Below are 27,710 nucleotides of genomic sequence, written 5' to 3'. Positions count from 1 at the left end.
GAGTTTCCAGGATAGATCATATCTTGGGTCACAAATCAAGCCTTGGTAAATTTAAGAATATTGAAATCATATCAAGTATCTTTTCGAACCACAATGCTGTGAGACTAGATATCATTTACAGGAAAAACTCTGTAAAAAATACAAACACATGGAGGCTAAACAATATGCTACTAAATAACCAAGAGATCACTGAAGAAATCAAAGAGGAAACCAAAAAATACCTAGAAACAAATGACAATGAAAACACGATGACCCAAAACCTATGGGATGCAGCAAAAGCAGTTCTAACAGGGAAGTTTATAGCAATACAATCCTACCTCAAGAAACAAGAAACATCTCAAATAAACAACCTAACCTTACACCTAAAGCAATTACAGAAAGAACAAAAAAAAACCCCCAAAGTTAGCAGAAGGAATGAAATCATAAAGATCAGATCAGAAATAAATGAAAAAGAAATGAAGGAAACAATAGCAAAGATCAATAAAACTAAAAGCTGGTTCTTTGAGAAGATAAACAAAATTGATAAACCATTAGGCAGACTCATCATGATAAAAAAGGAGAGGACTCAAATCAATAGAATTAGAAATGAAAAAGGAGAAGTAACAACTGATACTGCAGAAATACAAAGGATCATGAGAGATTACTACAAGCAACTATATGCCGATAAAATGGACAACCTGGAAGAAATGGACAAATTCTTAGAAAAGCACAACCTTCTGAGACTGAACCAGGAAGAAATAGAAAATATAAATAGACCAATCACGAGCAATGAAATTGAGACTGTGATTAAAAATCTTCCAACAAACAAAAGCGCAGGACCAGATGGCTTCACAGTCGAATTCTATCAAACATTTGAGAAGAGCTAACACCTATCCTTCTCAAACTCTTCCAAAATATAGCAGAGCGAGGAACACTCCCAAACTCATTGTACAAGGCCACCATCACCCTGATACCAAAACCAGACAAAGATCACAAAGAAAGAAAACTACAGGCCAATATCACTGATGAACATCGATGCAAAGATCCTCAACAAATTACTAGCACACAGAATCCAACAGCACATTAAAAGGATCATACACCATGACCAAGTGGGGTTTATCCCAGGAATCCAAGGATTCTTCAATATACGCAAATCAATGTTTTGATAAACCATATTAACAAATTGAAGGAGAAAAACCATATGATAATCTTAATAGATTCAGAAAAAGCTTTCAGCAAAATTCAATACCCATTTATGATAAAAACCCTCCAGAAAGTAGGCATAGAGGGAAGTTACCTCAACATAGTAAAGGCCATATATGACAAACCCAGAGCCAACATTGTTCTCAATGGTGAAAAACTGAAACCATTTCCTCTAAGATTAGGAACAAGACAAGGTTGTCCACTCTCATCACTATTATTCAACATAGTTTTGGAAGTTTTAGCCACAGCAATCAGAAAAGAAAAAGAAATAAAAGGAATCCAAATTGGAAAAGAAGAAGTAAAGCTGTCACTGTTTGCAGATGATATGAGTCTATAAATAGAGAATCCTAAAGATGCTACCAGAAAACTACTAGAGCTAATCAATGAATTTGGCAAAGTAGCAGGATACAAAATTAATGCACAGAAATCTCTTGCATTCCTATACACTAATGATAAAAAATCTGAATGAGAAATTAAGGAAACACTCCCATTTACCATTGCAACAAAAAGAATAAAATACCTAGGAATAAACCTACTTAAGGAGACAAAAGACCTGTATGCAGAAAAGTATAAGACACTGATGAAAGAAATTAAAGATGATACAAACAGATGGAGAGATATACCATGTTCTTGGATTGGAAGAATCAACATTGTGAAAATGACTCTGCTACCCAAAGCAATCTACAGATTCAATGCAATCCCTATGAAACTACCAATGGCATTTTTCAGAGAACTGGAACAAAAAATTTCACAATTTGTATGGAAACACAAAAGACCCAAATAGCCAAAGCAATCTTGAGAAAGAAAAATGGAGCTGGAGGAATTAGGCTTCCAGACTTCAGACTATACTACAAAGCTACAGTAATCAAGACAGTATGGTACTGGCATAAAAACAGAAATACAGGTCAATGGACCAGGATAGAAAGCCCAGAGATAAACCCATGCACATATGGTCACCTTATTTTTGATAACGGAGGCAAGAATATACAATGGAGAAAAGACAGCCTGTTCAATAAGTCGTGCTGGGAAAACTGGACAGCTACAAGTAAAAGAATGAAATTAGAACACTCCCTAACACCATACACAAAAATAAACTCAGAATGGATTAAAGACCTAAATGTAAGGCTAGACACTATAAAACTCTTAGAGGAAAACATAGGCAGAACACTCTATGACATAAATCAAAGCAAGATCCTTTTTGATCCACCTCCTAGAGAAATGGAAATAAAAACAAAAATAAACAAATGGGACCTAATGAAACTTAAAAGCTTTTGCATAACAAAGGAAACAATAAACAAGATGAAAAAACAACCCTCAGAATGGGAGAAAATATTTGCAAATGAAGCAAGTGACAAAGGATTAATCTCCAAAATATACAAGCAGCTCATGCAGCTCAATATCAAAAAAACAAACAACCCAGTCCAAAAATGGGCAGAAGACCTAAATAGACGTTTCTCCAAAGAAGATATACAGATTGCCAACAAACACATGAAAGGATGCTCAACATTACTAATCATTAGAGAAATGCAAATCAAAACTACAATGAGGTATCACCTCACACTGGTCAGAATGGCCATCATCAAAAAATCTACAAACAATAAATGCTGGAGAGGATGTGGAGAAAAGGGAACCCTCTTGCACTGTTGGTGGGAATGTAAATTGATACAGCCACTATGGAGAACAGTATGGAGGTTCCTTGAAAAACTAAAAATAGAACTACCATATGACCCAGCAATCCCACTACTGGGCATATACCTTGAGAAAACCATGATTCAAAAAGAGTCATGTACCACAATGTTCACTGCAGCTCTATTTACAATAGCCAGGACATGGAAACAACCTAAGTGTCCATTGACAGATGAATGGGTAAAGATGTGGCACATATATACAATGGAATATTACTCAGCCATAAAAAGAAACGAAACTGAGTTATTTGTAGTGAGGTGGATGGACCTGGAGTCTGTCATACAGAGTGAAGTAAGTCAGAAAGAGAAAAACAAATACCGTATGCTAACACATATATATGGAAGCTAAAAAAAAAGGGTCTGAAGAACTTAGGGGCAGGACAGGGATAAAGACACAGATGTAGAGAACGGACTTGAGGACACAGGGAGGGGGAAGGGTAAGCTGGGACGAAGTGAGAGAGTGGCATGGATATATATACACTACCAAACATAAAATAGATAGCTAGTGGGAAGCAGCCACATAGCACAGGGAGATCAGCTCGGTGCTTTGTGACCACCTAAAGGGGTGGGACAGGGAGACACAAGAGGGAGGAGATATGGGGATATATGTATATGTATAGCTGATTCACTTTGTTATAAAGCACAAACCAACACACCGTTGTAAATCAACTGTACTCCAATAAAGGTGTTAAAAAAAATAAATAAAACTTAGATGTAACACACACAAAAAAGATACATGCACCCCAATGTTCACAGAAGCATTATTTACAACAGCCAAGATATGGAAGCAACCTAAGTATCCATCAACAGATGAATGGATAAAGAAAGTGTGATATATACATATATATACAAATATATATGTGTATATATATACATACATACACATACACATACAATGGAATATTATTACTCATCCATTAAAAAAAAGAAATCCTGCCATTTGCAACAACATGGAGGGATCTAGAGGGTATTATGCTTAGTGAAATAAGTCAGACAGAGAAAGACAAATACTGATGTTATTACTTATATGTGGAATCTAGAAAATAAAACAAATGAATGAATATTACCAAACAGAAACAGACTCACAGACATAGAGAACCAACAAGTGGTTACCAGTGGGGAGAGGGAAGTGGGGAGGGGCATGATAGGGGTAGGGGATTAAGAGGTAGAAACTACTATGTATAAAATAAAAAAGCAACAGGGATATATTGTACAATACAGGGAAATGTAGCCATTATTTTACAATAACTTTAAATGGAGTATAACCTATAAAAATGTTGAATCACTATATTGTACACCTGAAACTAATACTGTAAATCAACTATACTTTATTTTTTTAAAAAAAGAATGTAGGCACAGACCTACTAGAGAATGGACTTGAGGATATGGGGAGGGGGAAGGGTAAGCTATGACAAAGTGAGAGAGAGGCATGGACATATATACACTACCAAATGTAAGGTAGATAGCTAGTGGGAAGCAGCCGCATAGCACAGGGAGATCAGCTCAGTGCTTTGTGACCACCTAGAGGGGTGGGATAGGGAGGGTGGGAGGGAGGGAGACACAAGAGGGAAGAGATATGGGAACATATGTATATGTATAACTGATTCACTTTGTTATAAAGCAGAAACTAACACATCATTGTAAAGCAATTATACTCCAATAAAGATGTAAAAAAAAAAAGAATGTAGGTCTGGGTGCCAGCTAAGATCATCCCCCTCTCCTGCCTCTGAGGCACTGTCAGGGGACCTGCCACCATGGCCGCCATCCTCAGGCCCTTCTCAGAGGCCTGACCAGGGTGAGCTGAAATGATGGTTTGGGCCAGGTTTCCCATTAAGCCTTTGCTTCATCTTTTTTCCTGCAGAAATTTGCTTGCTGATTTTTAAATAAAAAGGGAGGGTTAACAAAGTCTTCCAAGGAGCAAATAAAAAAAAAAGTAATATTAAATGTAATTTTAATGTAAATATTAAATGAGGGACAATGATATTGGGCTTACGTGTAAAGCCTGTAAAATCTCTTTTGAAAAACAAGTTTGAAAACCAGTGGAATAGATTGATAAATTGCTATACACACAATGTACACGAATACCCATAAATCACACATTTAGGAGTGTGTGTGTGTGTGTGTGTGTGCGCGCGCGCACATGTGAGTATGTTTGCTACTGTGCCTATGAATGTGAGAATGTGAATTACCAAAGACGGCAAGAGCTGCAAGAATGCAACTGAAGCAGTGATATGGGGATCCACCAACCCCAATATCGCCTGGAAAATTAATTATAGGTGTTTGGGGGTCTAGAGGACTGTGTGCAACTGGTATCCAAATACATCCTTCCCCATCATCCTCGCACTAATTTAGCAAGGATGTCCCAGGCACTCTGCATGCCTAAACCTCTTTAATCCCCACAACCCTTTAAGGTACACCCTGTTGTTATCTGTCAGGGATACTGGGGGACTCTGCTCAGATTCCCTTTTTCTGGCTAAAGCACCATCCCCCAACTCCTGGGAATACTGGATACTGAGGGTCCCAGCTATCCCTCTACCATGGGGAGCTGCCTTGCCCAAGGATACACCCCTCCTGGGCCCATCCATGGCCAGTGACTGGCTGGTGAAAATATCCAAAGGCTCAGGGCCCATGCCTGCCTTTGGACAACTCGGAGGGCCATCCCAGCTCCAGAGCTCCTCTAGGATCAGCTGCGTCCTCAGTTGCAAACTTCAGATCAACTTCTTGCTCTGCCCAATCCTGCCACCCTCACTTCCTTACACTATATTTCCTAAGCTCATTCTCCCACAAACCTTCTGCATGTAAGACTCTGTCCCTGAGTCTGTTTACAGGGAGCCCAATCTAAGGTGTTATCCCATTTTATAGATGTGAACCTAGGAAGTCTGTCTCCAGAGACTGTGCTCCTAAGTATTTCATGCTATTGTCTCCTAGGAATACAAAAGTGGGCACCTCCCCCTCCCAGTCCTTTCCCCGCCTTACCCCCACACCCAGCTCCCCCTCCAGAATTTACACTGCTCTCTCTAGACTCCAGGTCTCTACTCGCTGTGAAAATTAATAAAATTTCACTAAATTGTCCTCGGGAGGCCAGAAGGGGGAGCTCTCACACACAAATCACTCACTCATTATATTCACCCTGTCAATATACATCCCAATAGGAAGAGACATGCTTTGCATCTCTGGCAGGAAGTGACCCTACTTTAATACCACCAGCAGGAGGAAAGAAGATTTCTCCTTGCCTGGCAACAGCTCAGTCAATGAGAGACTGTCACAACTCAGCCAATAAAAAGCCACTATACTTCGAACTCTCAGTTTCCTCCAATGGATTTCTGTTTATAACAGCCCCTCCCAACTTCCCCTTCTCCTCTATAAAAGAGTTTCCTCTCCCTTGCTGAACTGGACTTGTAAGTGGTTTGCCTTAGCTGCATGTCCTGAATTGCGATTCTTTGCTGCTCCTGTATAAACCCATTTTGCTGGTAAAATAACTGGCTGCTTTGTTTTAGTTTAACGTTACCAAATACTGGTTTAAGCAAGAATTCTAGGAAGATTGAATTCCATTGAGAAAAAAGAAAGGGGGTGAGGGTGTGTTGCAATTCCATGAGAATATGGAGTTTTTCAGCTTCTTCCACCCGCCTTGCTCAGGGGTGGCCATTAGCCAGGCGGGCGCAGAGTGTGTCTGAGTAACCTCTGCTCGAGCACACACAGGCAGAGCCGGCATCCATCAGTGTTCAAGGCTGTGCAACTTGTCAGCTGAAATTTATGTCAGCTGTCCTCCCCTGATCATAGAAAACTTCCCTCCTGCTTAGCAAGCTCACAGGCTAACATACCTTGACACACACTGAGGGGGTATTCTGGCCTAAAGCAGAGAGAAATGCATGGGATGTATTATGGACCTCTTCAGATGTTTTCCATACAGGATCTGGGTATATCTTTATCTAAGGATTTTCCTCAATAGTGGGAATATCACTAATGTTTAACTACATTACTTACTTTAAAATGTTTGCTCACTATTTATACTCTCAACATTTAAAAATGTACATTCTTAGGTTTCTGTATGAAAAGGCAACCAAACTTTTGCTGGGCTAATAACTATTTGGTTAGAGATAGCTTGCAAATACTACAATTTCCCTATAAAATTAGTTAGCAAATTACTTATGATATCTTTACAAACACTTCTGAAAATAATTAATAAATATTCTCATAATAAATAATAGCTTTAAAATGATCACACCTAATGGGGAGTTATTGTTCAATGAGGACAGAATTTCTGTTTGCGAAGAGGAAAACATTCCGGAGATGGATGTCTTGATGGTTTCACAACAGTGAGAATATGTTTAATGTCACTGAATTGTATACTTACAAATAGTTAAAATGGTAAATTTTATGTTATGTATATTTGATCGTAATTTTAAAAAAAGGAAAGATGGGGTTCCAAGAGTGAGAACCACTGCCACAGAAGAAGCTTTATAATGTGAGGGATCAAAACAAATGGTTGGAAAGGAAATTTTTTTTTTTTTTTAAAGAGCACATCTGAGCGTGAAGTATAAGTGCTTACAGTACTCCACAGGCCTGTCTGAATGATGAAGTTACGGGTGACTTGATTTTCTTTTTGGTGCTTGTCTTGTGCTTTTTAGATTTTCTATAATGAACGTGTATTATTTTAGTAATCAGAAAAAGAAATATGTGTGTGTGTGTATACACACACATGAAAAAGAGGGTAGTAAAATACCCTCCCTCTCCCCAGTCAGGGAAGAAGTGAGTCAAATGTAAGGTACTGCTTACTGCTTCCAGGATAATCTAGCCAAACTGAGATGTGTAGAACATTCCTCCAGATGGCAGCAGCTGGGCATCAAGGAGGGTCCCCAACTAGAAATGAGGGGCCAGGGTCCTGGCTTCAGCCTTATTATTATTCAGCAGGTCCTCAAGGGCCGCGATCTCCCCACCTGGAAAGTGAGGTGGTGGGGGTGATGGTCTCATTGGTTCATTTCAGCTCTGTTCACCTCTGGCTGATTCTTTTGCCCCCTAATGGAGGAGAGCTTGTATAGGCGCAGGATGACAGTTACACGTGAGGGTCTAAGTTAGAACACCTGTGTCCAAATCCCAGCTCTTCTCTCAAGAGCTCTGTGACCTTGGGTAAACTATTTAACCTCTCAGTTTCCTTGCCTGCAAAATGGTGATAATAACAGTCTCCACTGTGTGGGGTTATATTAGTTTAGCAGGGCTGCCGTAATGAAATACCACAGACTGGGTGACTTAAAAAGACATTTCTTGTCTCACAGTTCCAGGAGCTAGAGGTCCAAGATCCAGGTGTCAGCAGGGTTGGTTCCTTCTGGGGGCTGTGAGGGAGAATCTGTTCCCCAGCTATTGGTAGTTTGCTGGCAATCGTCAGCATTCCTTGGCTTATAGAGGCGTTGTTCCATCTCTGCCTTCGCCTTTGCGTGGGGTTCTCCCTGTGTGCATGCCTGTCTCCAAATTTCCCCTTTTTATACGGACACTAGTTGTATTGGATTATCCTACTCCAGTATGGCCGCATCTTGACTAATTACATCTATAATGACCCTATTTCCAAATAAGGTCACATTCTGAGATACTTTGCATTAGGAGTTCAACATATGGATTCTGGGGGGGACACAATTCAACTCACAACAGGGGTTATTATGAGAACTAAATGAGATAATACATCGTAAATGTATTAAATGCCTAGCATTTAATACATTAAATACCTAGCAGAGTACCCACCATATAGTGAGCACTCAACACTGTTAGCTATTCCTATTACCATGACATTTGTCATTGCAGTAATGTTACTACAACTACCATGTCATTGAGCCCTCGCTTTGTCTGTTTCTCTCAGGGACCCGGACACAATCTGAACATAGAGCTCTGCTGAAGCTCTCATAAGATGATATACTCCCCCACACTGCTTCTCATAAGGAAACAGCTATTTTTTCCCTGACTTGAGGAAATCACACTTGCAAGCTTTGGAAGGCTAGGCAACAATTCAAACAAATTGCTAAACCACATTATTTTGATCTTTCAAATTTATCTAACAGCAGAAGGAGTAGGTTTCTTCCCCGTGCTGTACATTATCTGCAGTCACTTGTAATTGTGTTTAAATAAACGGGGTGAGAGTGGCCAAGCAGCACCCAAGAACACAGGATTTGGAGACACTTGCATTTAGAATCAGAAGACCTAGGATGTAGATCTGAACAAGGCTCACCAGCTATGCACCGTGGGATCCAAGCATAGCTTTACCTTGCTGAGCTACAATTTCCTAATTCATTCAGTCAACAAACATGTGTTTCATAGACTAAGAGCCAGTATGATATAAGGCACCAGGGGTACAAAGAGGATTACAGGCCCCAGTCCCAGGCAAGGGGCTCAAAGGCTCACTGTCCAGTGGGAAAGGGCAGATGGACACACATATAACCCAGTGCAGAGAGGGGACCATAATAACCTCCACTATTAACATGGGGAGAGTGGTTCCTGCTCTCCCCCACCTGCATCTCCTATGGTTGTTTGGACAGTTTTACTCCTCCGGCCTGGCCCAGGCCTGGCAGATAGGGGGTGCTGGGAATGCTAGCTGAATTAATAGACCTGACACCTAAATGGTTAAGAACATGGGCTTGTGAGCTGTGACAGGGCGAGAGAGAGGCATGGACATATATACACTAACAAACGTAAGGTAGATAGCTAGTGGGAAGCAGCCGCATGGCACAGGGATATTGGCTCGGTGCTTTGTGACCGCCTGGAGGGGTGGGATAGGGAGGGTGGGAGGGAGGGAGACGCAAGAGGGATGAGATATGGGAACATATGTATATGTATAACTGATTCACTTTGTTATAAAGCAGAAACTAACACACCATTGTAAAGCAATTATACCCCAATAAAGATGTTAAAAAAAAAAAAAAAGAACATGGGCTTTTGAGTCAGCCAGATTGGGCAGCTTTGAATAAACTCTGTCACTGGCTACCTATAGATGCTGGGTAAATCATTTACCTGCTCAGCCTGTTTATGTTTGGTTTTTTTTTTTTAATAATGATATGGTCGCTGATTATCTAAATCATCAACTCATTTACAAATATTTATTAGGCACCTACTATATCCCAGGCACTCAGTTCTAAGTCAGAGATACGGCAGAAAACAAAACAGACAGTGCATATGTAAAACAGGGCACACGTCAAGCGGGGTAACTATTGTGAAGAAGAACGAAAGGGGTGAGACTGCAATTTTAAACAGGGTGCCAGGGAGGCCACTGCGAAAGTGACATGTGGACAAAGATATGACATTGGTTAAAGAGCCAGATGCAGCTCATTGGGAGGAGCGCTCCTGGCACTCAAAATTACACATCCCCTGCTGGGTGGCTGTTCTGAGCATCACATTCAAGAACGTGTACAGTGCTCAGGATGCTGCCTGGGATACAGTAGGAGCTCGCATGATGTTAATGAATGTATTGCATTGAGGAACGAAGGAGATAGAGACCATAAGTGTACCCTGAGCACGGGGCAGTCACATCGAGGATTATTATTATAGTTGTTGTTTATTACTAGCAATTAATTACCTCTAGGAAATGCTCCTGACAGTCTGAAGTCACAGAGGGCCCATGAGCAACTCCCTCTCCCTCTCAGGCTCTGGGACTTGAGCCCTAGAGAGATGGTGATGGGAGAGACTGGGGAGGGGGTAAAGGATGGGTTTCTCATCCCATCCCAGCAAGAGCCCCCCATCCCTACCCCAACACACACACACACATGTCGGGGAGATTTCCACAACCTGTGTGAAACAGTAACACCAGCTTCAATTATCAGAGCAATAACCTGGGCATTGCTATCAGCTGATTCGAGAACTATAGACCCTGTTAATACTTCTGCTGTCAGTTCTGATAATTCATTGGGTAGAAAAAGTCTTTTTAGTTTATAGAATCCTGGAAGGCAGCAGAGTAGGAGAGTGTGACTGAATTTCTCAATCATGTGCAGATTCAACCCCACAAAGTTAACTCAAGGTTACCAGTGTTTACCGAGCATCTTCCAGGTGTAAAGCAGTAGATGAAGTACTGTGGGAACCAGAGGGGTGAAAAACTGTGGTCGCTACAAATCTGGGAGCTGCTAATTCATTGGAGGATATGAATATGGCTCTCCCACAGGCTGACTGCAAGAGGCAGGGGTAGGAGCAGAGTGCAATGGCATATAAGGGAGATGAGTCTGGAACCCTCTACCTGGTGTGGGGGAGGTGATGGGGGGATTGGTGCTAAACTTAACACAGAGATAACAATTAGCTTACAGTAAAAATTCCCTCTTGAAAATGTTTAAATTTTCTATAAAGACACATAGGTGTCTTAGATTGGGTCCCCTAGAAGTACAGCCTAGGACAGGGAATCGTGTGCAAGCGATTGATTAAAGACATGTTCTCAGGAGAAAACTGTAAGGGAGAGAGGAAAAGGGAAGAGGCCAAGCTCCGATGTGTTTTCAGGCGAGGCAAGTCTCAGCCTAATCGTCCAGGGAGCCCTGGAGGCGAATCGCGCTGGTGTCATACCACCACACCAGCCAGTCATCGCTGCAGGCTGCTGGGGGGTGGGGTGTGAATCCCAGGCACCTCCAGGCCTGAAGGCTCCAATCGCCCAAGGTGTGGGATATTAGCAGGGGTACCTGCACAGCTGGGGGATGGGCAAACCTCACCAAACCCCTAAAAGGGATCCCAGAAGGTCTGGCTGGGCACCAACAGCATCTGCTCCGTTACTTTTTGTGTATGATGCTGAGTGATAATTCTTAGGGCCATGGGACTTTGAGTGGCATGGAGCTAGACTAAAGGGAGGAACAGAGGGAAGTCTGTGAGCAGATGCCTTCCACATTTAAGGTGACTATCAAATCCTCAGAGTGAATGTCAGCAGCAGGTAGAGAACTCGATAGTGTTCCTGCAAACTTAATACAAGTTCATAGATTCGTTTATTGTTGAGAGAATTAAATGAGATAATGTATGTGAAACAGACTGGCACTTAGGAGGTAGAGAATGATTGTTGGACTTGATTACGAACATTCCTTGATTAAGACCCACATAAACTGTGCTTTGAAAAATCACTATTGTAATAGCAGTGGTAGTAATAATAATAATAGTAATGATGATGATGCAGTTATAGGGTGCTAAACACAGTCGTTAATTCTCATATCAACCCTATGAAGTAGATTGTATTTCCCTGCATAGATGAGGAACCTGAGGCACAGAAAGGTAAACTATTTCCTTGAGGTCACACAGGGAAAGTGCTGGACTGGACTGTGGCCTCCTTTTGCCTGACTTTTCAAATCTGCATTTCCTATTACAGTTTTCACTGGCCATGCCCTAGGAAATGTGCATTTTATCTGAGTTTGCGGATGGGCTGCTTAGCCAGGGAATAAAGGGTGAGAGATTAGGTTTCCAAACCAGCTCCTATGTTAACTTTGTGTATAATGCAATTCCAGTGGAACTCCCTGGGTCTGGGATGGGGTGGAGACAAGTGGGGTGCAGAGGAAGTTCTGGAAGGGTTTGCTGTTGATCTTGGGTAACAGCCAAGAAAGGCTCATGGAAGAGGGTCTCTTAGAACATAAAACTCTGAGTAGCGTTGGGAGCTAGCACGAGGTCACTGGGACAAGCCCCATTTTCTAGGACATGCAGTTGGCACATCACACTCGTACCACAGCAGAGCTTCTGACAAGCGCTCTAGTGATTGCGTCAAGGATAAAATCGAAACAGGTGGAATCATGAGAGTCCAGGGGATGGAGTCATGACTGGTTGAATGACCAGCCCCCAAAGGGGTCAAATCCTAAATTGGTAGGGTTTTCTCTACCTCTGGATGGAGCTCCTAGAGCTCTGTTTCTTGTCTCACTCAAATTCAACCTAAAAAAAAAATCTATAGGCTAAATGATGATATCAAATATAAGGCACGAATGGGTGGCTGGTGGGAAGCTTCTGTATTGGAGAATAAAACCAGGACCCCAAAAGATCAGAGAGGCAGGAGAGATGGGCCGACTTGAACAAGATGATGTTTAACTCACTCGTGTGTGTGTGTGTGTGTGTGTGTGTGTGTGTGTGCATGTGCGTGTGAGTAGTGTAGCTTCCTATTTGATAAAAAATCAACTGCACAACTTCAGGGTCACAGTAGGGCCAGGCAACAGTGGTTGTGAAATAAATGGGGCTTCAGCCAACACACGATCTCCCTGGGATGAGGAGCTGGTTGGCTTCCTCTAACCACCTGGTTCCAAGAACTTAGTGTCTGCAATCCCAACCAAACTGAGCTTACTCTAGGATGTCCTCTTTTCAGGTAAAATGTTAGCGGGGGAGGGGGGGCAGTATTTGAGTCTTAGCATAGTTTTTTAAAAATCTTGCATAAAAACTTGAAGTTTAAGGGACACGCTGGCAAAGGCTGGATTCCCGCTCTTCAGCAACAAACACAAATAGATCAATAAACTCTGAAAACTGCCACCTGCTTGTCTTCATCACCTTCTTGGTGAGATCAATTAGCGATAACAGCTTTCAGAGGTGACTGCCTGAACCTAAGGCTGCAGGCCTCTCCTGACAGATGTTAAATTGAGATGTCCAGACTCACAGCTGGTTGAGAGAGGCTGGGCAGAGGATGAAGATAGGGTCTATTATTTGGAGGAACTCATGGGTCACCCTCTTTGCAGCTGTGACTGCTTCTATATGAGGTCCACCCATAGGGAGTGAGGAGGTGATCACAGGAAATAGTTTAGCAAGAATGGGCCCTCTTCTCACAATCAAAGATATTACCAGAAGCCGTTTCAATTTCTCTATGGCCAGGTGCTCTTGGAAGCCTCACAGCCCCCAGCCAAACCTGCGGTGCATACTCTCAGTGACTTCCCAGAGAAACTATTACACACATTACACCTTCACAATAGGGTATAATGAGATTCTATTAATTTAGCCTCTGTCATAGGTACCACAAAGTAAATACGGTGTCGTTTAAAAAGACAAGCCAGAAGAAACATTTACTAAAGGGGGAATACTGCTGGTTAGAGCCATTGTATCTTGGTCTGACATACTCAAAGGATGTGTCCATTTTGAGATCTGGTACATCACCTTTTTTAAAAGAGACTTGAAACTGGGAAGAATTAAAAAATGATCACCCAAAGAAAGTTTAAGCTTTGATTTTTTCACCTGGAAACTTAGCACATGTTCTGAAGCCAGCTTTGAAGGGTTATGGATATGAGCTTGTGTTGAATTTAGTGCCTCTTTGGTAGAAAAGCCTACTTGGAGGAGTCTATTAAGCCACAGTACATGGCCCTGAGTGCTGGGGAGGGGGGAGCCTGGCACTGTACCCTTGCTCCCCAGCACATGGCACAGGGAGAACCTATAGCACAGGCACCTTGCAGTTACCCACACATGGAATTTTGCTCACCGAACTGTGAAAATCGAGGACAGCTCCTTGGTCTTTACTCCCATAAGCAGAATGAAGCTCTCCCTCTAAGGGTGTTGGGTTGACCTTGAACAGTGCCCAGCAATTGTTCATTTACTGTCTCTCCCTGACTGGGCAGGGAGCCCTTGAGGGACAGACCATGTTATTCCTCTCTATGCTCCCAGCACAGGGTCTGCTAAGGAGCGAATGAATGGAGGAACAAATACATCTCTGACAGGTTTAAAATCAAAAAGTGTGTGTGTGTGTGTGTGTGTGTGTGTGTGTGTGTGTGAGTGTGTGTGCATGCACGTGAACATCCAACAGAGCTCCAAGCAATTCTCAAGGCTGTTACTTGAGACTCACCGGGACTGCTTGTTAATAATGGATATGTTCTGGTGCTACCTCAAAGCCACTGGATCAGAAGTTCTGAGGCAGGGCTAGGAAATCTGAATTTTTAACGAAGCTCCCTGGGAGATTCTCATATACATAGAAGTTTAGGAATCCTTGCTCTAGATGAACGCTGCTGAGCTGGGATTCTCAGAATGCTCTGGGCTTTGGAGACCTAACAGCCAATTCGAGCCTGAGTTTCTGTCACATGTTTGGCAGAAGAAGGGTTTCCAGGTGAGAAAGCATTCTGAAATCTGCAGACCAGAGAGAGGTAATGACAGGGCCAGAACTCAGGGAATCAGAGGTGGCAGGACCCCTAGGCCATCAGTGTGTAGGTGGGGACACAGATCTCATTCTCCAGTGTTCTCTGAGGAGGGTAGCTGGGAGGAGAGCTCCTTAGAAAATAAAAGAATGCTGGGCTCCAAGCTAAGCCAGATTCCTGATCTGGGATGCCTGGAAGAAATGTCTTCTTCAACACGCCAACCTGCAGCCACAGGCCCAGCTCCTAGGCGAGAGTGCATACTGAATCAATTGAAATTGAGTCATGGATATAATTAATTTAATGCGTTTAAACGATTTTCCATATAGTAAACATGCTGAATGAGGGTGACCCAGAATAAAGTGTCTGCCTGAGAGTGGAAAAATGGATACCGTGTGTGCTGTATAATGAAAACCCTTCAGCAAATAGAAAATGCTTCAATTTATTTCTACCTCCTGTTCCTTTCCTAACTCTTTATTTATGGCTAAACTTGGCCTTCCGTGGTCTCCTTGGATCACAGGGACACTTTTTATTTTGTCAGAAGATGGCCTTTTTTCTCTGATCAGAAGACAATTTTAATGAAACCTGTCTACAGCCCAGTGACAAGCACATATTAATATGTGACAAAGGGGATAAGGAGGAAGGGAAAAAAACCCTGAAGAAATGTTTCACTATTACAATCTCTTTCTCAACTAACGGAGGACTTGTACAAGGAGGAGGGAGAGGGCATGGAGTACGGTTGGGGCAGGCCCATCGGAACCACCGTCCTGCCTGAATCAAACCTTCTTTCCGTGTGACTTTGAAACTCCCCCTCTGTACCTCAGATACTCATCCACAACCCAAAGGGGCTAAATCTGAGGATCTCTAAGATCGCTTTCAGTTCTGATATTTGCTGAATTATGAGTCACAAACCAGAGCCGGCAAAAATATGTGTCAAGGAATTTCCCATTAAAAAGAAACTCATCTTCAAGCTGGGTAAAGCATTTCAGGCAGCCTCCTCGAATTGCTCATCAAGTAGGGGTTACGTATTATTTGACAGCACTTAGGAGTAGTTATAAATGATTTCCACCTGAGGTACATCAGGCATCTAGACAATATGCCGAGTTCTGGGATTATGAGAGGCTTCCTAGATTCTGTAGCTCTCTATCCGGCCATTTCAACTTGGGATACTATGAATTCATTCTATAAAATAAGAAACAAAGTGTGACAATGACCTGAAAAAGTGTATCCACACTTTGAGACAGCTTTATCACAATGCGACCGGTGGGACCTCTGGCGAATCCCACCCCTCTCTAAGGATCAGTCTCTGAATTTGTAACATGGACAGAAAGGACTTCCGAGGTATTTGGTGCTCTGTGGAGCCTTTCTAAGGGAGGGGTAGCAGGGGCTGTGGGGCGGGACATGGAGGGGGCTGATCAGGCAGGGCTTTGGGCTCTTCTTCCATTCACTGGAGAATCTCCTTAATTTATCTTATACACCAGGCACTAGGTAAAATTTTATAACAAAAGGTTCTGAGGATAAAAAAAGAATTTTTGAAACCACTGGGCTAAGGAAAGTTGTTAAAGCTTCTAGTCTGAGTCTAGTCTAGACATGTCTTTTGCTGATGACTAATTAGAGCCTTTACTTCTAAACTGTGGAGCAGATGCCCAGGTCTCAGGTCAAGAGAGGCTCTATTCAGGAATGTAGAAATATCCTTCTTATAGCAAACCTCAATGCTCCCCAACGCCCAGAGCAGTGGTTCTCAAACTCTAGTGTGCATTAGAATCACCTGGAGGGTCTGTTAAACCACAGATGGCTGGGCCCCAACCCTGGAGATTCTGATCCAGTGAGTCTGGGGTTAGGCTCAGGAATTTGCATTTCTAACCAGCTCCCAGGAGATGCTGGTACTACTGGTCAAGGCGCACTTGGAGAATCTCATTGGCCTTTAAGATAAAAGCCAGCCTCCTTAGCTTTTCCCTACAGAACTGGGCCCCAACTTACCTTCCCAGTCTCATCATCCTCCCGTCCAATATTCCCGACAAAGTAACCGTACCTGCTGCACGCGTGCATCTTTCCCGTGCTCACCATGCCCCGTCTGGCTGGACCGCCAGCCCCTCTCTGCATGTCTAAGGCACAGCTCAAATGCTGCCACTTCCAAAAAGCCTTCCATGACTATTTCATCAAAGGTCACAGAAATCCCTCTGGGCTCACACAGTGTCTCCTATGGTGCTGAGCACTTTTAACCTCTTCCTGTCATTTGAGTCCAGGTCTCAACCCTGCATCTGGACCACAGGCTCCAGGACAAGGAGCCCATTTTACTACCTTGGCGTCCACACCACAGTCTACACTCAGCACCTGCACAAGCCCTGGCCTGTCAGACCAACAAAGCAAGCCTGAGCGTACGCACAAAAGAACACGAACATGTAAGAAATACACAAATCATCTCATCTTATTTACTCCCAAGAGAGACTGATTCTCTAAATGACTCTTCAAATTAGAACAAAGGACAGTACTTTAGAGTCCATTTCAACCTATCTTTAAGCAAATTTTCCTTATTTTCTGGGAGCAGAGTCAGTGACAAATACATCATCATGAGACATGAATAACTACCATTTATGGCCATTACCAGAAGGTAGTGTGATGCAGCAATTAAGAGCTAGACCCAGGTTCAAATCCCAGCTCTACCTCTGATTAGCTGTGGTACTTAAATGCTCTGAGCTTCAGGCTCCTCACATTTATGGGATGATAATAGCACCTACTTCCTACAGATGGCATACGGATGCAGTGAGACCATTATTAACTACAACCACCACTAGCATTTACTGAGTGCTTACCCGGGCCTAGCATTAGGCATACATCATCGAGCTAATCTACATAAAGTGTACCCACGTTTTGAGACAGCTTTGCCACAATGCTACTGGTGGGACCCCTGGCAAATCTCATCCCGCTCTAAGGCTCAGTCTGTGAATTTGCACCATGGACAAAAAGGACTTCTGGGGTATTTGGTGCTCTGTGGAGCCTTTTTTGAGGAGGGGTCTCAGGGGCTGTGGAGAGGGACATGGAGGGGGCTTAGCACATATCTAGCACATAATGAGCATTCAAGAAATAACAGTGATTCTTATCACGGCTAATTTTCCTGATTTCCGCGCAAGACAGATATTATTATCCCCATTTCCCAGCTGAGAATCTTGAAGCTCAGAGCAAGTAGCTTGCTCAACAAACACTAGCAGTTTTTAATTTGTAACAGCTAATCTTTATGACTACTTTGCCAGGTAGGTATTATTCCCATTTTGGGGATGAAAACTCCGTGGTCTGAAGATGGAAACTTGAAAGTGAAGGCTCAGGATTTGAACCTGACTTTGGGTCTAGAGCTTCTGCTGGCCCACCCCACCCCTCCACCTGGTGGATTCCACCTGCTCTGTGTGCGGTCAACTCACTATGGCCTTTCTAATCCATGAGTTATAGAGAAGCAGTTTCTCAACATGTCAGAGAGCGTTACCGCATGTGCCCGTTTCAGCAGCCCTGCAATCGTAAAGCCCACAGGAAGTTATTTCAACAATTGAGGAAATGGACTGTATATCAGAGGGCCTGTGACACAGCCCCTCTTGCCTTGTATGTCTCTAAGGGGCACTAAGGAAAGCAGAGCCCGGGGGCCTGGGACTGACCGTGACCCCGAAGAAGTTGGTCTCGTTCATGGCGTTGAGGATGATCCTGCCCAGTGTGTGGTCCGTGTAGTTGAAGTCCTGGATCCTCTGGTGCCGGCTGCTGGCGTGCAGCGTCTCCATGGCCCTCTGCAGCGTCTTGGCGATGACCCAGATGCCATCGTAGGCGTACCCATGGAACTTGCTGGGCCCCACGCCTGACCGCTTGTTGTTGTACTCTCTCTCATACTGCTGTGGCGTCTGGAAAACAAGGAGACCAGGGGACACCAGGTTATAGCCAGCAGGGACATCAGGCACACAGTGCTGAAAGCTGACACTCCCCAAAGCTTACTGTGAGCCAGGCACGGTGCTAGGCTCTTAAATGTGCATTATCTCATCTAATCCCCACAACAACCCTGTACGGTGGTACTATTCTTATCTCCATTTACTTACAGATGAGAAAATTGACTCAGGAAAGTCAACTTGCCTAGGCCCAAGTGAGTGGCGGGGCTGGCATCTGAACCCTGGCTGTCTGCCAAGACTAGGTTGAAAGAAAAATGCACTCTAACCAGGCCTCCCCCTGACGTTTGCAGGGCCTAGACCTAGAGCATCAGTGAAGGCCCATATACCATGTGTCTAAATATTAAGTTACAGGCAAGCAAACCAATTGTTCAGTAAAATATTTTCTATCTTTCCATCATAACGGGTTAAAGGAAGGTAAATATACCTTCCATAGGATCTGGAAGGCCAAGTTTGAATTCAGAAGTCTGGGGCCCCTCAGAGCTTCAGTCCGGACACAGCAGCACAGGGGGGCTGACCTTGCTCTGTGGTCCACCCACCCTCTTCTCTTCCCACCTGGCTCCACCCCACAGGCCAGCCAAGCTCAGTCCACACTTCCTCCCCCTTCCAGCATCAGTAGCCCCTTGACCACCCCAGAAGCTCAGTCCTCCCTAAAGAGGCTCTTTGGACCCTCTTTCTGGTTCCAGGCATTTGGGCATGGAATTCAGGGCATGGCCTTAGGAGGGGGAAAGTGGTACAGGCTCCAGGTGGGCAGGGCCCCATGGCCTTGTGAATTCTGAACCCCATGGGGTCTGAGTGAGGTCCGCTTAGAGAATGGGGCCCAGGGCAGGTCCTAGTTGCCCAGGTGTAAGGTCTGTTCTGACCTCTGCATTGTACGCTTCCCTTTCATCTTCCATAATATAGTAGGGTCTGTGAATAACTCAGCATTTTAAAAAAAGTATTTTTTTCTCCCATTGAGCTGACTTTCATAAAAGAATGTCATTGGTAATATTAACATTCTGATTGAGGCCACAAAGTAATGAAACTGCCTTTTTACTCTAGCCCCTGCGGCTTATAGATCCAAATGAATGCCGCTCCAAGGGAACCCATTACCCTCAGCCCTTCTGTGGGCTTTTTCTCAAATCACTTCTAAACTTCCCTGACAGAAATGTCATCAGAGCCCACAGCTTAGTCTTTGGAAGAACCCTCCTTGGGCACAAATCACACATAGAAACCATCAACTCACTGTCAGTTTATATCAGAAAAGGCCCTTAGTGATGGTCACACACGCCCCCTCAACCTGCAGCTGGAGACACAGAGAGGTCTAGAGATTTGGCCAAGGTCACACTGTGTGTGTGTGTGTGTGTGTGTGTGTGTGTGTGTGTGTGTGTGTGTGTGTGTGTGTGTGTGTGTGTGTGTGTGTGTGTGTGTGTGTGTGTGTGTGTGTGTGTGTGTGTGTGTGTGTGTGTGTGTGTGTGTAGACTGGTCCCATTCTAGCTTTGCTGTTTCTCTCATGTTTGACTTTTGAAGTCATAACTGCCTTCCACCCCAGGTTGATTGGGGCCAGGTCTAGTGCCCAGGGAGGGTGGTGAACTTGAGCCGTCGAAGGCTGGGTTGTTCCGTGGCTGGAGCTCGAGTCCCTTGCCCTTGGCTCAAGGTTTAGCAGAGCCTGGGTTCAGCCAAGCCCCTCCAGAGGTGGAACCTGCGGGCGACCAAATCAGGAATCTGCCTGACCAAATGTGATTGGTGTCCCAGCAACAAATCCACTGCCTTTTTTTTTTTAAAAATCATTTGGCTCCTATTGGATGGCTCAGGTTTTATCCATTTATAACTTCCTTTGGAAATGCATCACATCCAGCCATCACTATTCTGTTCATCACTCAAAATACCCGGCAGAAGCTCTTCAATTCCAAGGGTTCTTCAAGGAGATAGCACCGTCTCTAGCCCAGCCCAGCTTCTTGAGCCCCTCCTCACAAAAAACTGCACCCCTCCACCCATCATCCTTCGCCGTCTCACTCCTCATCAGGGAGCATGAAACAGTCCATTATGAAACTCTCTCTTCCCTAAACCTTTTGCGTCCTTGGATCACACCAAGTCTGTTTGCAGCTTGGGGCTGTTGCACTAGATGCTTCCTCTGCCAGAAAGCTTCTTCCCCAGCTCTCACGTGATATTCTCGGCACACAAATTTTAACATGTGTCATTCCCCCCACACACCCCACCCCAGGCATTCTCTATCCACGGGTTTTATCTTTTTTATTGCACTTTTCACTTCCTGCAATTTACCTACCCACAGAATTAAGCTCCACGGGGTCAGGGATGTTATCTGTTTTGACCACAGAACCCAAAACAATACCTGCAGAGACCCTTTCTAAGAATCAGTTACTCCATCTGAAAAGCAAGGAGGTTGGACTAGGTGACCTAGAAGTTTCCTCCTAGCTATCGAGGCAGGAGCCTGGCACAGTGGTAAGAACACAAGATTTGGAAGCAGGCCGACCTGTCCTCTAGCCCCAGCTCTGTGGTTTACTAATTGTGACCTGAGGCGGGACCCTATCTCCTCCAGGTCTCTGCATCCTCCCTTGCTGGGTGGCCATGAGGGTTCCATGAGATGAAGTGTGCAGAGCGTCAGTCCTGTGTCCAGGACATGGTAGGTGCTCCACAAATGACAGCCACTACTATTAATAGTACAGGTGGTTGTTCACCTGGCCACCTGGCACAGCTGCTCACCCAGGACACCCTGAAGGCCCAACACTATGCCTGTGCTGATCGGGGTTAACAGCCCTCCAGTGCATGGATGTCCTACCTTTAGTTCCTTAGCTAATTTCCAATTATTGGACATTTAGTCTTTTTCTAATTGTTCCAAACTACAGAACTGCAAAAAAGCATCCTTGTATCTAAATTTTCTGAACACACACTGGTAATTATTTTTTCAGAAGAAATTCCCAGCTGTGTAATTGCAGAGGCAAAAGGTACAAAAACCTTAAACGCTATTCACACATATAAAGGGCCAACTTATCCTCCCCAAATATAAAAAGCTAGAATTCCACTCTGTATGAAAGTACCCATTTCCTTGCATCCTGGACCACAATAGGTATTTCAATTTTTAAAATCATTGTCAGTTTCTTAGGGTAAGGAAAAAAAGTACATCTCATTTTAATTTGCATTTCTCTGATTAATGATGAAGAGTGAGCTCCTTTCACATATTGATGGGCAACTTTCACTTCCAAGGTGGGTTTCCTCTTCTTGTTATGGTGAGAGTCACAACTTTTAAGGATGCTTTGTTTCAATGCATCCTTGTTATTTTTCCATCTTTCACTATTTGGCTATATTTTTCTTTATTTTAAAAGGCAATTTAGGTCTATTTCAGGCTATTAAGTCAGCTATCGGCTATTTTTTTTGCAGTACGGGGGCCTCTCACTGTTGTGGCCTCTCCCGTTGCGGAGCACAGGCTCCGGACGCGCAGGCTCAGTGGCCATGGCTCACGGGCCCAGCCACTCCGCGGCATGTGGGATCTTCCCGGACCGGGGCACGAACCCGTGTCCCCTGCATCGGCAGGCGGACTCTCAACCACTGTGCCACCAGGGAAGCCCTGGCTATTTTAAAAGTATTAAAAATTTACTTGAATGTCTATTTATCTAATTAATTGTTTAAGCATAAAAGGAATGAGGCTCCTTTGACCTCTTCTCTCCCAGATTTTGCTGCTATGAGTCTTGCTCTGATGCAGGCAAAGGCATCCAAGGGCTGCTGGTAGTGTCTCTTTGAGTCCTGTTTGTTCAACCTGATGGTTACATTCAGATGACATTTCCAGACTTCTTCCCTATCCAGGATATGCCACTGGGGCATCCTTAAAGGTTTCTGTGACCCTCTTAAAGTTGGAGGGGGGAGTCAGACCTGAGGGGAACAGACACAGTGTGGTCTCATCAGGAGGTAAATGAGTGTGGTTTTTTAACTTCTTTGATATAGTTTATTGGTGATGTTTTTTGTGTGTAGACAGTAGAGGGGATCAAGATCAGACTGTTTATTCAATTTGACATTGGGACCAACACAAGCCCCTATATATTTTTTAATATGTACCACTTGTAAATCCCTATCTTTTCTATCTCATAAGACTGTTCTTCATCCAGGGGAAAGGGGGGTGGAGGACCCTGGCAATGTGGCTGTTTACCTCACTTCTGTGGGTAGAGTCCTTGGAGTGGGACACCAGTGTAGCTTAGCTCTGAAAGGTGACCTCATTTTGCAAGCACCACGTTGAAGTCATTGCTACCACACTATATCCCAGATCATTCATCACTGTTCCCAGGTGAAGCCGGCACTGATCTCCCTCAGGCAAAACAATGACAGCAGGAAGAAACACTCTCACAATTGTCTGAGCAAAAGTAATAGCTGTTCTTAAAGCAGGTCTCCAATTATTCAGGGCACAAGAATTTCTTCCACTGTAAAGCAGACACTGAAAACTGACTGATTACTCATTCTCTGAGGTCAAGTTTATCATGAGAAGCTAAAAGTTTCTGAGAAAATAACTTTATATAGAGGGTCCCAATTACTGACATGTTGTGTTCCACATATTTTTGAAAGGCAGTTGTTGGAACTTGGAACATAGTTTCATACAGAAACTATGTTATAAATAGTGGTTAGGTTCCCAGGCTAGCCCACATAAGCTTGCTACCCAACAGTATGACTAAACTTTATGGGTCTGTCATTCCAACAGAACCAAGTCGAGTCCTGCTTTCTAGGAGAGGTGAGGCTCACGGACAGAAAAGAGGAGAAAGGGGAAACATCTCCTTCCACGTCTCCAATTGCCACTCCCCAGACTGGAAAAACTGGCAGAGTCTCTCTCTAGCATCCCTTGTGGGATGCTGGAACCACAGTCTCATTTGGAAGGTACACTAGGGGACAGTCTAGTGGTTCTTTTACTCCAGTTTGTAGGTCAGTTTGTAGGTCACCCAGGATGCCAGGGCCCTACATTTTGTTTATTGTGTCTGTGGGATAACTTGGGCATCTGTATTTTTAAAAATCCTTTAAGATTTCAAAATACATAAATTGGTTACCACTGATTAAGTCCCTCTCACAATCTGATTCTTGGATTTTCTCAATAGCAACTTCCAGGTATTTGTTGAGCCTTTTCTGAGACTCCTCCAGCGCTGGGAAGGTCACTATGTCTTCAGGGAGAGTCTTCCACTTAAGCGATGCCTGATGTCTATGAGACTAGTCTTCTGGATACAGAGTTTACACCTATCTCCCTGTAACTTGCTATGTCTTCCTGTGGAGCCACAATGAACCTATCTGCTCCCTCTTAACCACAACAGCACCTCAAATTGCTGAAGTCAGTGACATGCTTACCCTGTCCCCAATATGCTATTCTTCACCTTTTAAGCAAAAGAGTCTCAGGTCAGACTTTTACTCTGACTATGATGAAATAAATTATGTCAGACAAAAGCTGTCATGAAGAACATTAAGGAAAGCAGCATAAAATACAAAAATAGCTATCCAAAGGTATGAGAAAGCAACCAGGACATCTAGGACTTGAGGAACCAAGATTCTGGAGAGAAGAGAAGTGTTTTGAGAAGAGTCCAACATTCTTTGCTGCTTCCTCTGGAAGCATTTGCTGATTTGTAAGTGGGAAGGTTAGTTGTAGGAATAGAAAACACTGGATCAGAGTTTTCAGCAGTCCCTCAGAGATGGGAAGACAAAAAACTATAGTTCAGGGTTATCAGGGTAGCAAGGCTTATAGGCAAAGGTCTCAGAGGAAGAGGAACTACAGAATACCAGTATGCAGACTGACATTTGCACTTGAAATATTCAGTGATAACTAAGCTGCATAAAGCAAGAGGCTGAGAAGCCAAGCAAAAAGTGGTGGCTAAGGGGTTAAGGAAGTAAGCAGATGTGTTTGGAGTTTCATGGCATTAGGAAGACAAAAATTGGAATCCAGGGCCAATCCAGTAAACACCCCAGGATTTGAGAATGCTGAAGGACAGACAGGAGTAAGGGCAAACCAAAATAGACCAGCCCTTGTGAAAACTAAAACCAAGCTTGGAATCATCTCAATTCTTTATTGGATAAAGTGATCTGCTCCTATTCTAACAGCTTGATTGAAGAGAAATAAATCTTCTCTGGAGAAAGTAATGCCAACTGTACTTCTTTAATTTTTCATAACCAATTTAATGAATTAAACTCACTAGGTATGCCAAGTGATAGGATCAAATTTAAAAAAAAACAAGAAAAAAAGAAGGAAAGAAGGAAGAAAGAAAGGAAGGAAAGAAGAAAATAGGCAATAGAAGCAGACCCACAGGTGATCCATATCTTGAAGTTATTAGACATGGACTTTAACATAGCAGGTTTATATGTTCAAGAAAATAGATAAAAGATATAGAATATCACCAGAAAACTGGAAGCAATGAAAGAAAAAAAGAATAAAATGAAAATCCTAAAAAAATTAAAAAATACAACAACAAATGAAACTAAGAAGTCAACAGATGGATGAAGCAGCATATTAGACACAGCAGAAAGTAGGTTAGTGAACTGGAAGAAAGGTTAGTAGTAAATATTCAGACTGAGGCACAGGGAGGAAAAAAGGATAGAAAACAGGAAATGAACATAAGAGATATATGGAATGTGTTGAAAAGGTATAGCACATGTATAACTGGTGTCCTAAAATGTGAGGAAAGAGAGGATAGGTAGAAGCAATATTTAAGAGATATTTTCCTAGAATTTCCCCAAATACATATCAATCCACTGATGCATGAAGTTCCATAAAGCTTAAACTCCAATCAAGATAAACCCAGGGGCTTCCCTGGTGGCGCAGTGGTTGGGAGTCTGCCTGCCGATGCAGGGGACACGGGTTCGTGCCCCGGTCTGGGAGGATCCCGTGTGCCGTGGAGCGGCTGGGCCCATGAGCCATGGCCGCTGAGCCTGCACGTCCAGAGCCTGTGCTCCGCAACGGGAGAGGCCACAACAGTGAGAGGCCTGTGTACCACAAAAGAAAAAAAAAAAAAAAAGCAGTTAGAGAAAAAAAAAAAAAGGATGCATGATCTTCAAAATAGCAACAATAAGGCTGATGGCTGATTTAACAGAAACAATGGACGCCAGAAGACAATGAAATGACATCTGAAAGTGCTAAAAGAAAATAACAAACCATCTAGAATTCTACACCTAGTTAATATATCTCTCAATCTTAAAGATGAAAGAAAATTTTAGACAATCAGAAACTGAGAGAATATGTCTCCAGCAAACCCGCAGTAAAAGCAAGACCAAGAGGAGTTCTTCAGGCAGAAGGACAGTGATCATAAACAGAACAGAAATGAAGGGAGGAATGAAAAGTAATGGGAAGTGTAAATATGTGAGTAGATCTAAAATGGAACATGACATCAGGTTCAAGGCACCCAAGAAAATCTCAGAGAAGAAGAGGGACTTAACACTACCACCCATCAGGTCTTATAAAACTTCAATTATTAAGGCAGTGTGGTATTGGTTAAAGGGTAGGCAAATAGAACAATTGAAGAGAACAGAAAGTCCAGAAACAGATCCACACTACATATACTCATTTAATTTATGATAAAGATGATACTATAGCATGGGGGGGTAAGGAGGATTTTCAATAAATGGTTCTGAATCAATTGGCTATCCATACGGAAAAAATTAATCTTGATCTTACCTTAGACCTTACATAAAATCAATTTCACGTGAATTCTATATCTAAAAGTGAAAGGTAAAACAAACTTCTAAAAGACAAGATAGAAAAATATCTTTATGAGCTTGGGTGGGCAAAGATGCTTAAACAGGACACAAATGATATAAGTAATACATATAACTGTCGAAGAATTCATATCCAGAATACAAAAAGAACTTCTACAAATCAATGAGAAACAGGCAGAGAATCCAAGTGGAAAAAATGGGCAAAAGACTTGAATAGGCAGTTTATAAAAGAGGATATCAAAATGGTCAATAACGATATGAAAAGATCGACAACTTCATTAGTCATCAAGGAAATGTAAATTAAAACAAAAATGAGATACCACTACTCGCCCACTATATTGGCTAAAATTAAAAAGCTAACAATGCCAAATGTTGGTGAGCATGTGAACCAACTGGAACTCTCAATCACTGCCGGTGGGTGTGTAAATTGGTATAACCACTTTGGAAATCTGTTTGGTGGTGGCTACTAAAGCTGAACATATGTATTCCCTATGACTCAGAAATACCACCCCAAGCATGCATCCAATAGTAATGTGCACATATATTCACTGAAATACATCAAATACCTATAAATAAATCAAATAAAATACATGCAAGAGTTCCACACAAAAAATTACAAAACATTTCTGAGAGAAATTGAATGGATGGGAAGACCCTATATTACAAAGAGGTCAGTTTTTCCTAAATCAGTCTATAGATTCAGTAAAATCCCAACAACAAACCAGAGCATATTTGTGTGTATAAACTGACTCACTACTCCTTTCTCCTGCCCATAAGGCTACTGCGCTGATGGAGGAAGAGAACTACAATTTGTTGAGCATCTATTGTGTGCTTGGCACTCGGCAAGATGTTTTCCTCTGTATTACCTCATTTAATCCTTCTAAATCTGTAAAAGAGATATTATTACTCCAGTATAATGAGAAACAATTTCAGAAAGGCCAAATGACTAGCCCAATGTCACTGCATCACTATTGATTAGGTTCAGTTGAATAAAACAGAAAAAAAATTATCACTGACTTAAATGAGATAGTTTCTTTCTTTCTCACGGAAAAGATGTTCATGGGTAGGTGGTGCAGGGTTGCTATGGCAACTCCACAGTGTAACCAGGGACCCAGGCTCTTATCTTTATGCTCTGCTATCTTAGAATAAAGTTTCCTTCTCAAGGTCACCTCTTGATCCAAAATAGTTGCTATAACTCCAGCCATCCCATCCATATTCCAGCCAACACAAAGGAG

General features: G+C 43.0%; 1 protein-coding gene across 2 annotated transcripts in view; it reads right to left on the bottom strand.

Moving 5' to 3' along the window:
• Positions 1-27,710, bottom strand: part of GABBR2 (gamma-aminobutyric acid type B receptor subunit 2) — a 359,081-nt gene that overhangs the window by 128,370 nt on the left and 203,001 nt on the right. For both annotated transcript variants that reach the window (XM_060300705.1, XM_030829817.2), the window contains exon 7: positions 18,532-18,768. In XM_060300705.1, coding sequence (XP_060156688.1) covers positions 18,532-18,768 — 237 coding nt within the window. The remainder of the gene's footprint in view (positions 1-18,531; positions 18,769-27,710) is intronic.

This window comes from Globicephala melas, chromosome 6 (assembly GCF_963455315.2).
Source record: "Globicephala melas chromosome 6, mGloMel1.2, whole genome shotgun sequence".
Taxonomy (NCBI): domain Eukaryota; kingdom Metazoa; phylum Chordata; class Mammalia; order Artiodactyla; family Delphinidae; genus Globicephala; species Globicephala melas.
Note: the sequence above shows the minus strand (reverse complement) of the source record. Positions and strands in the feature narration are given on the sequence as shown.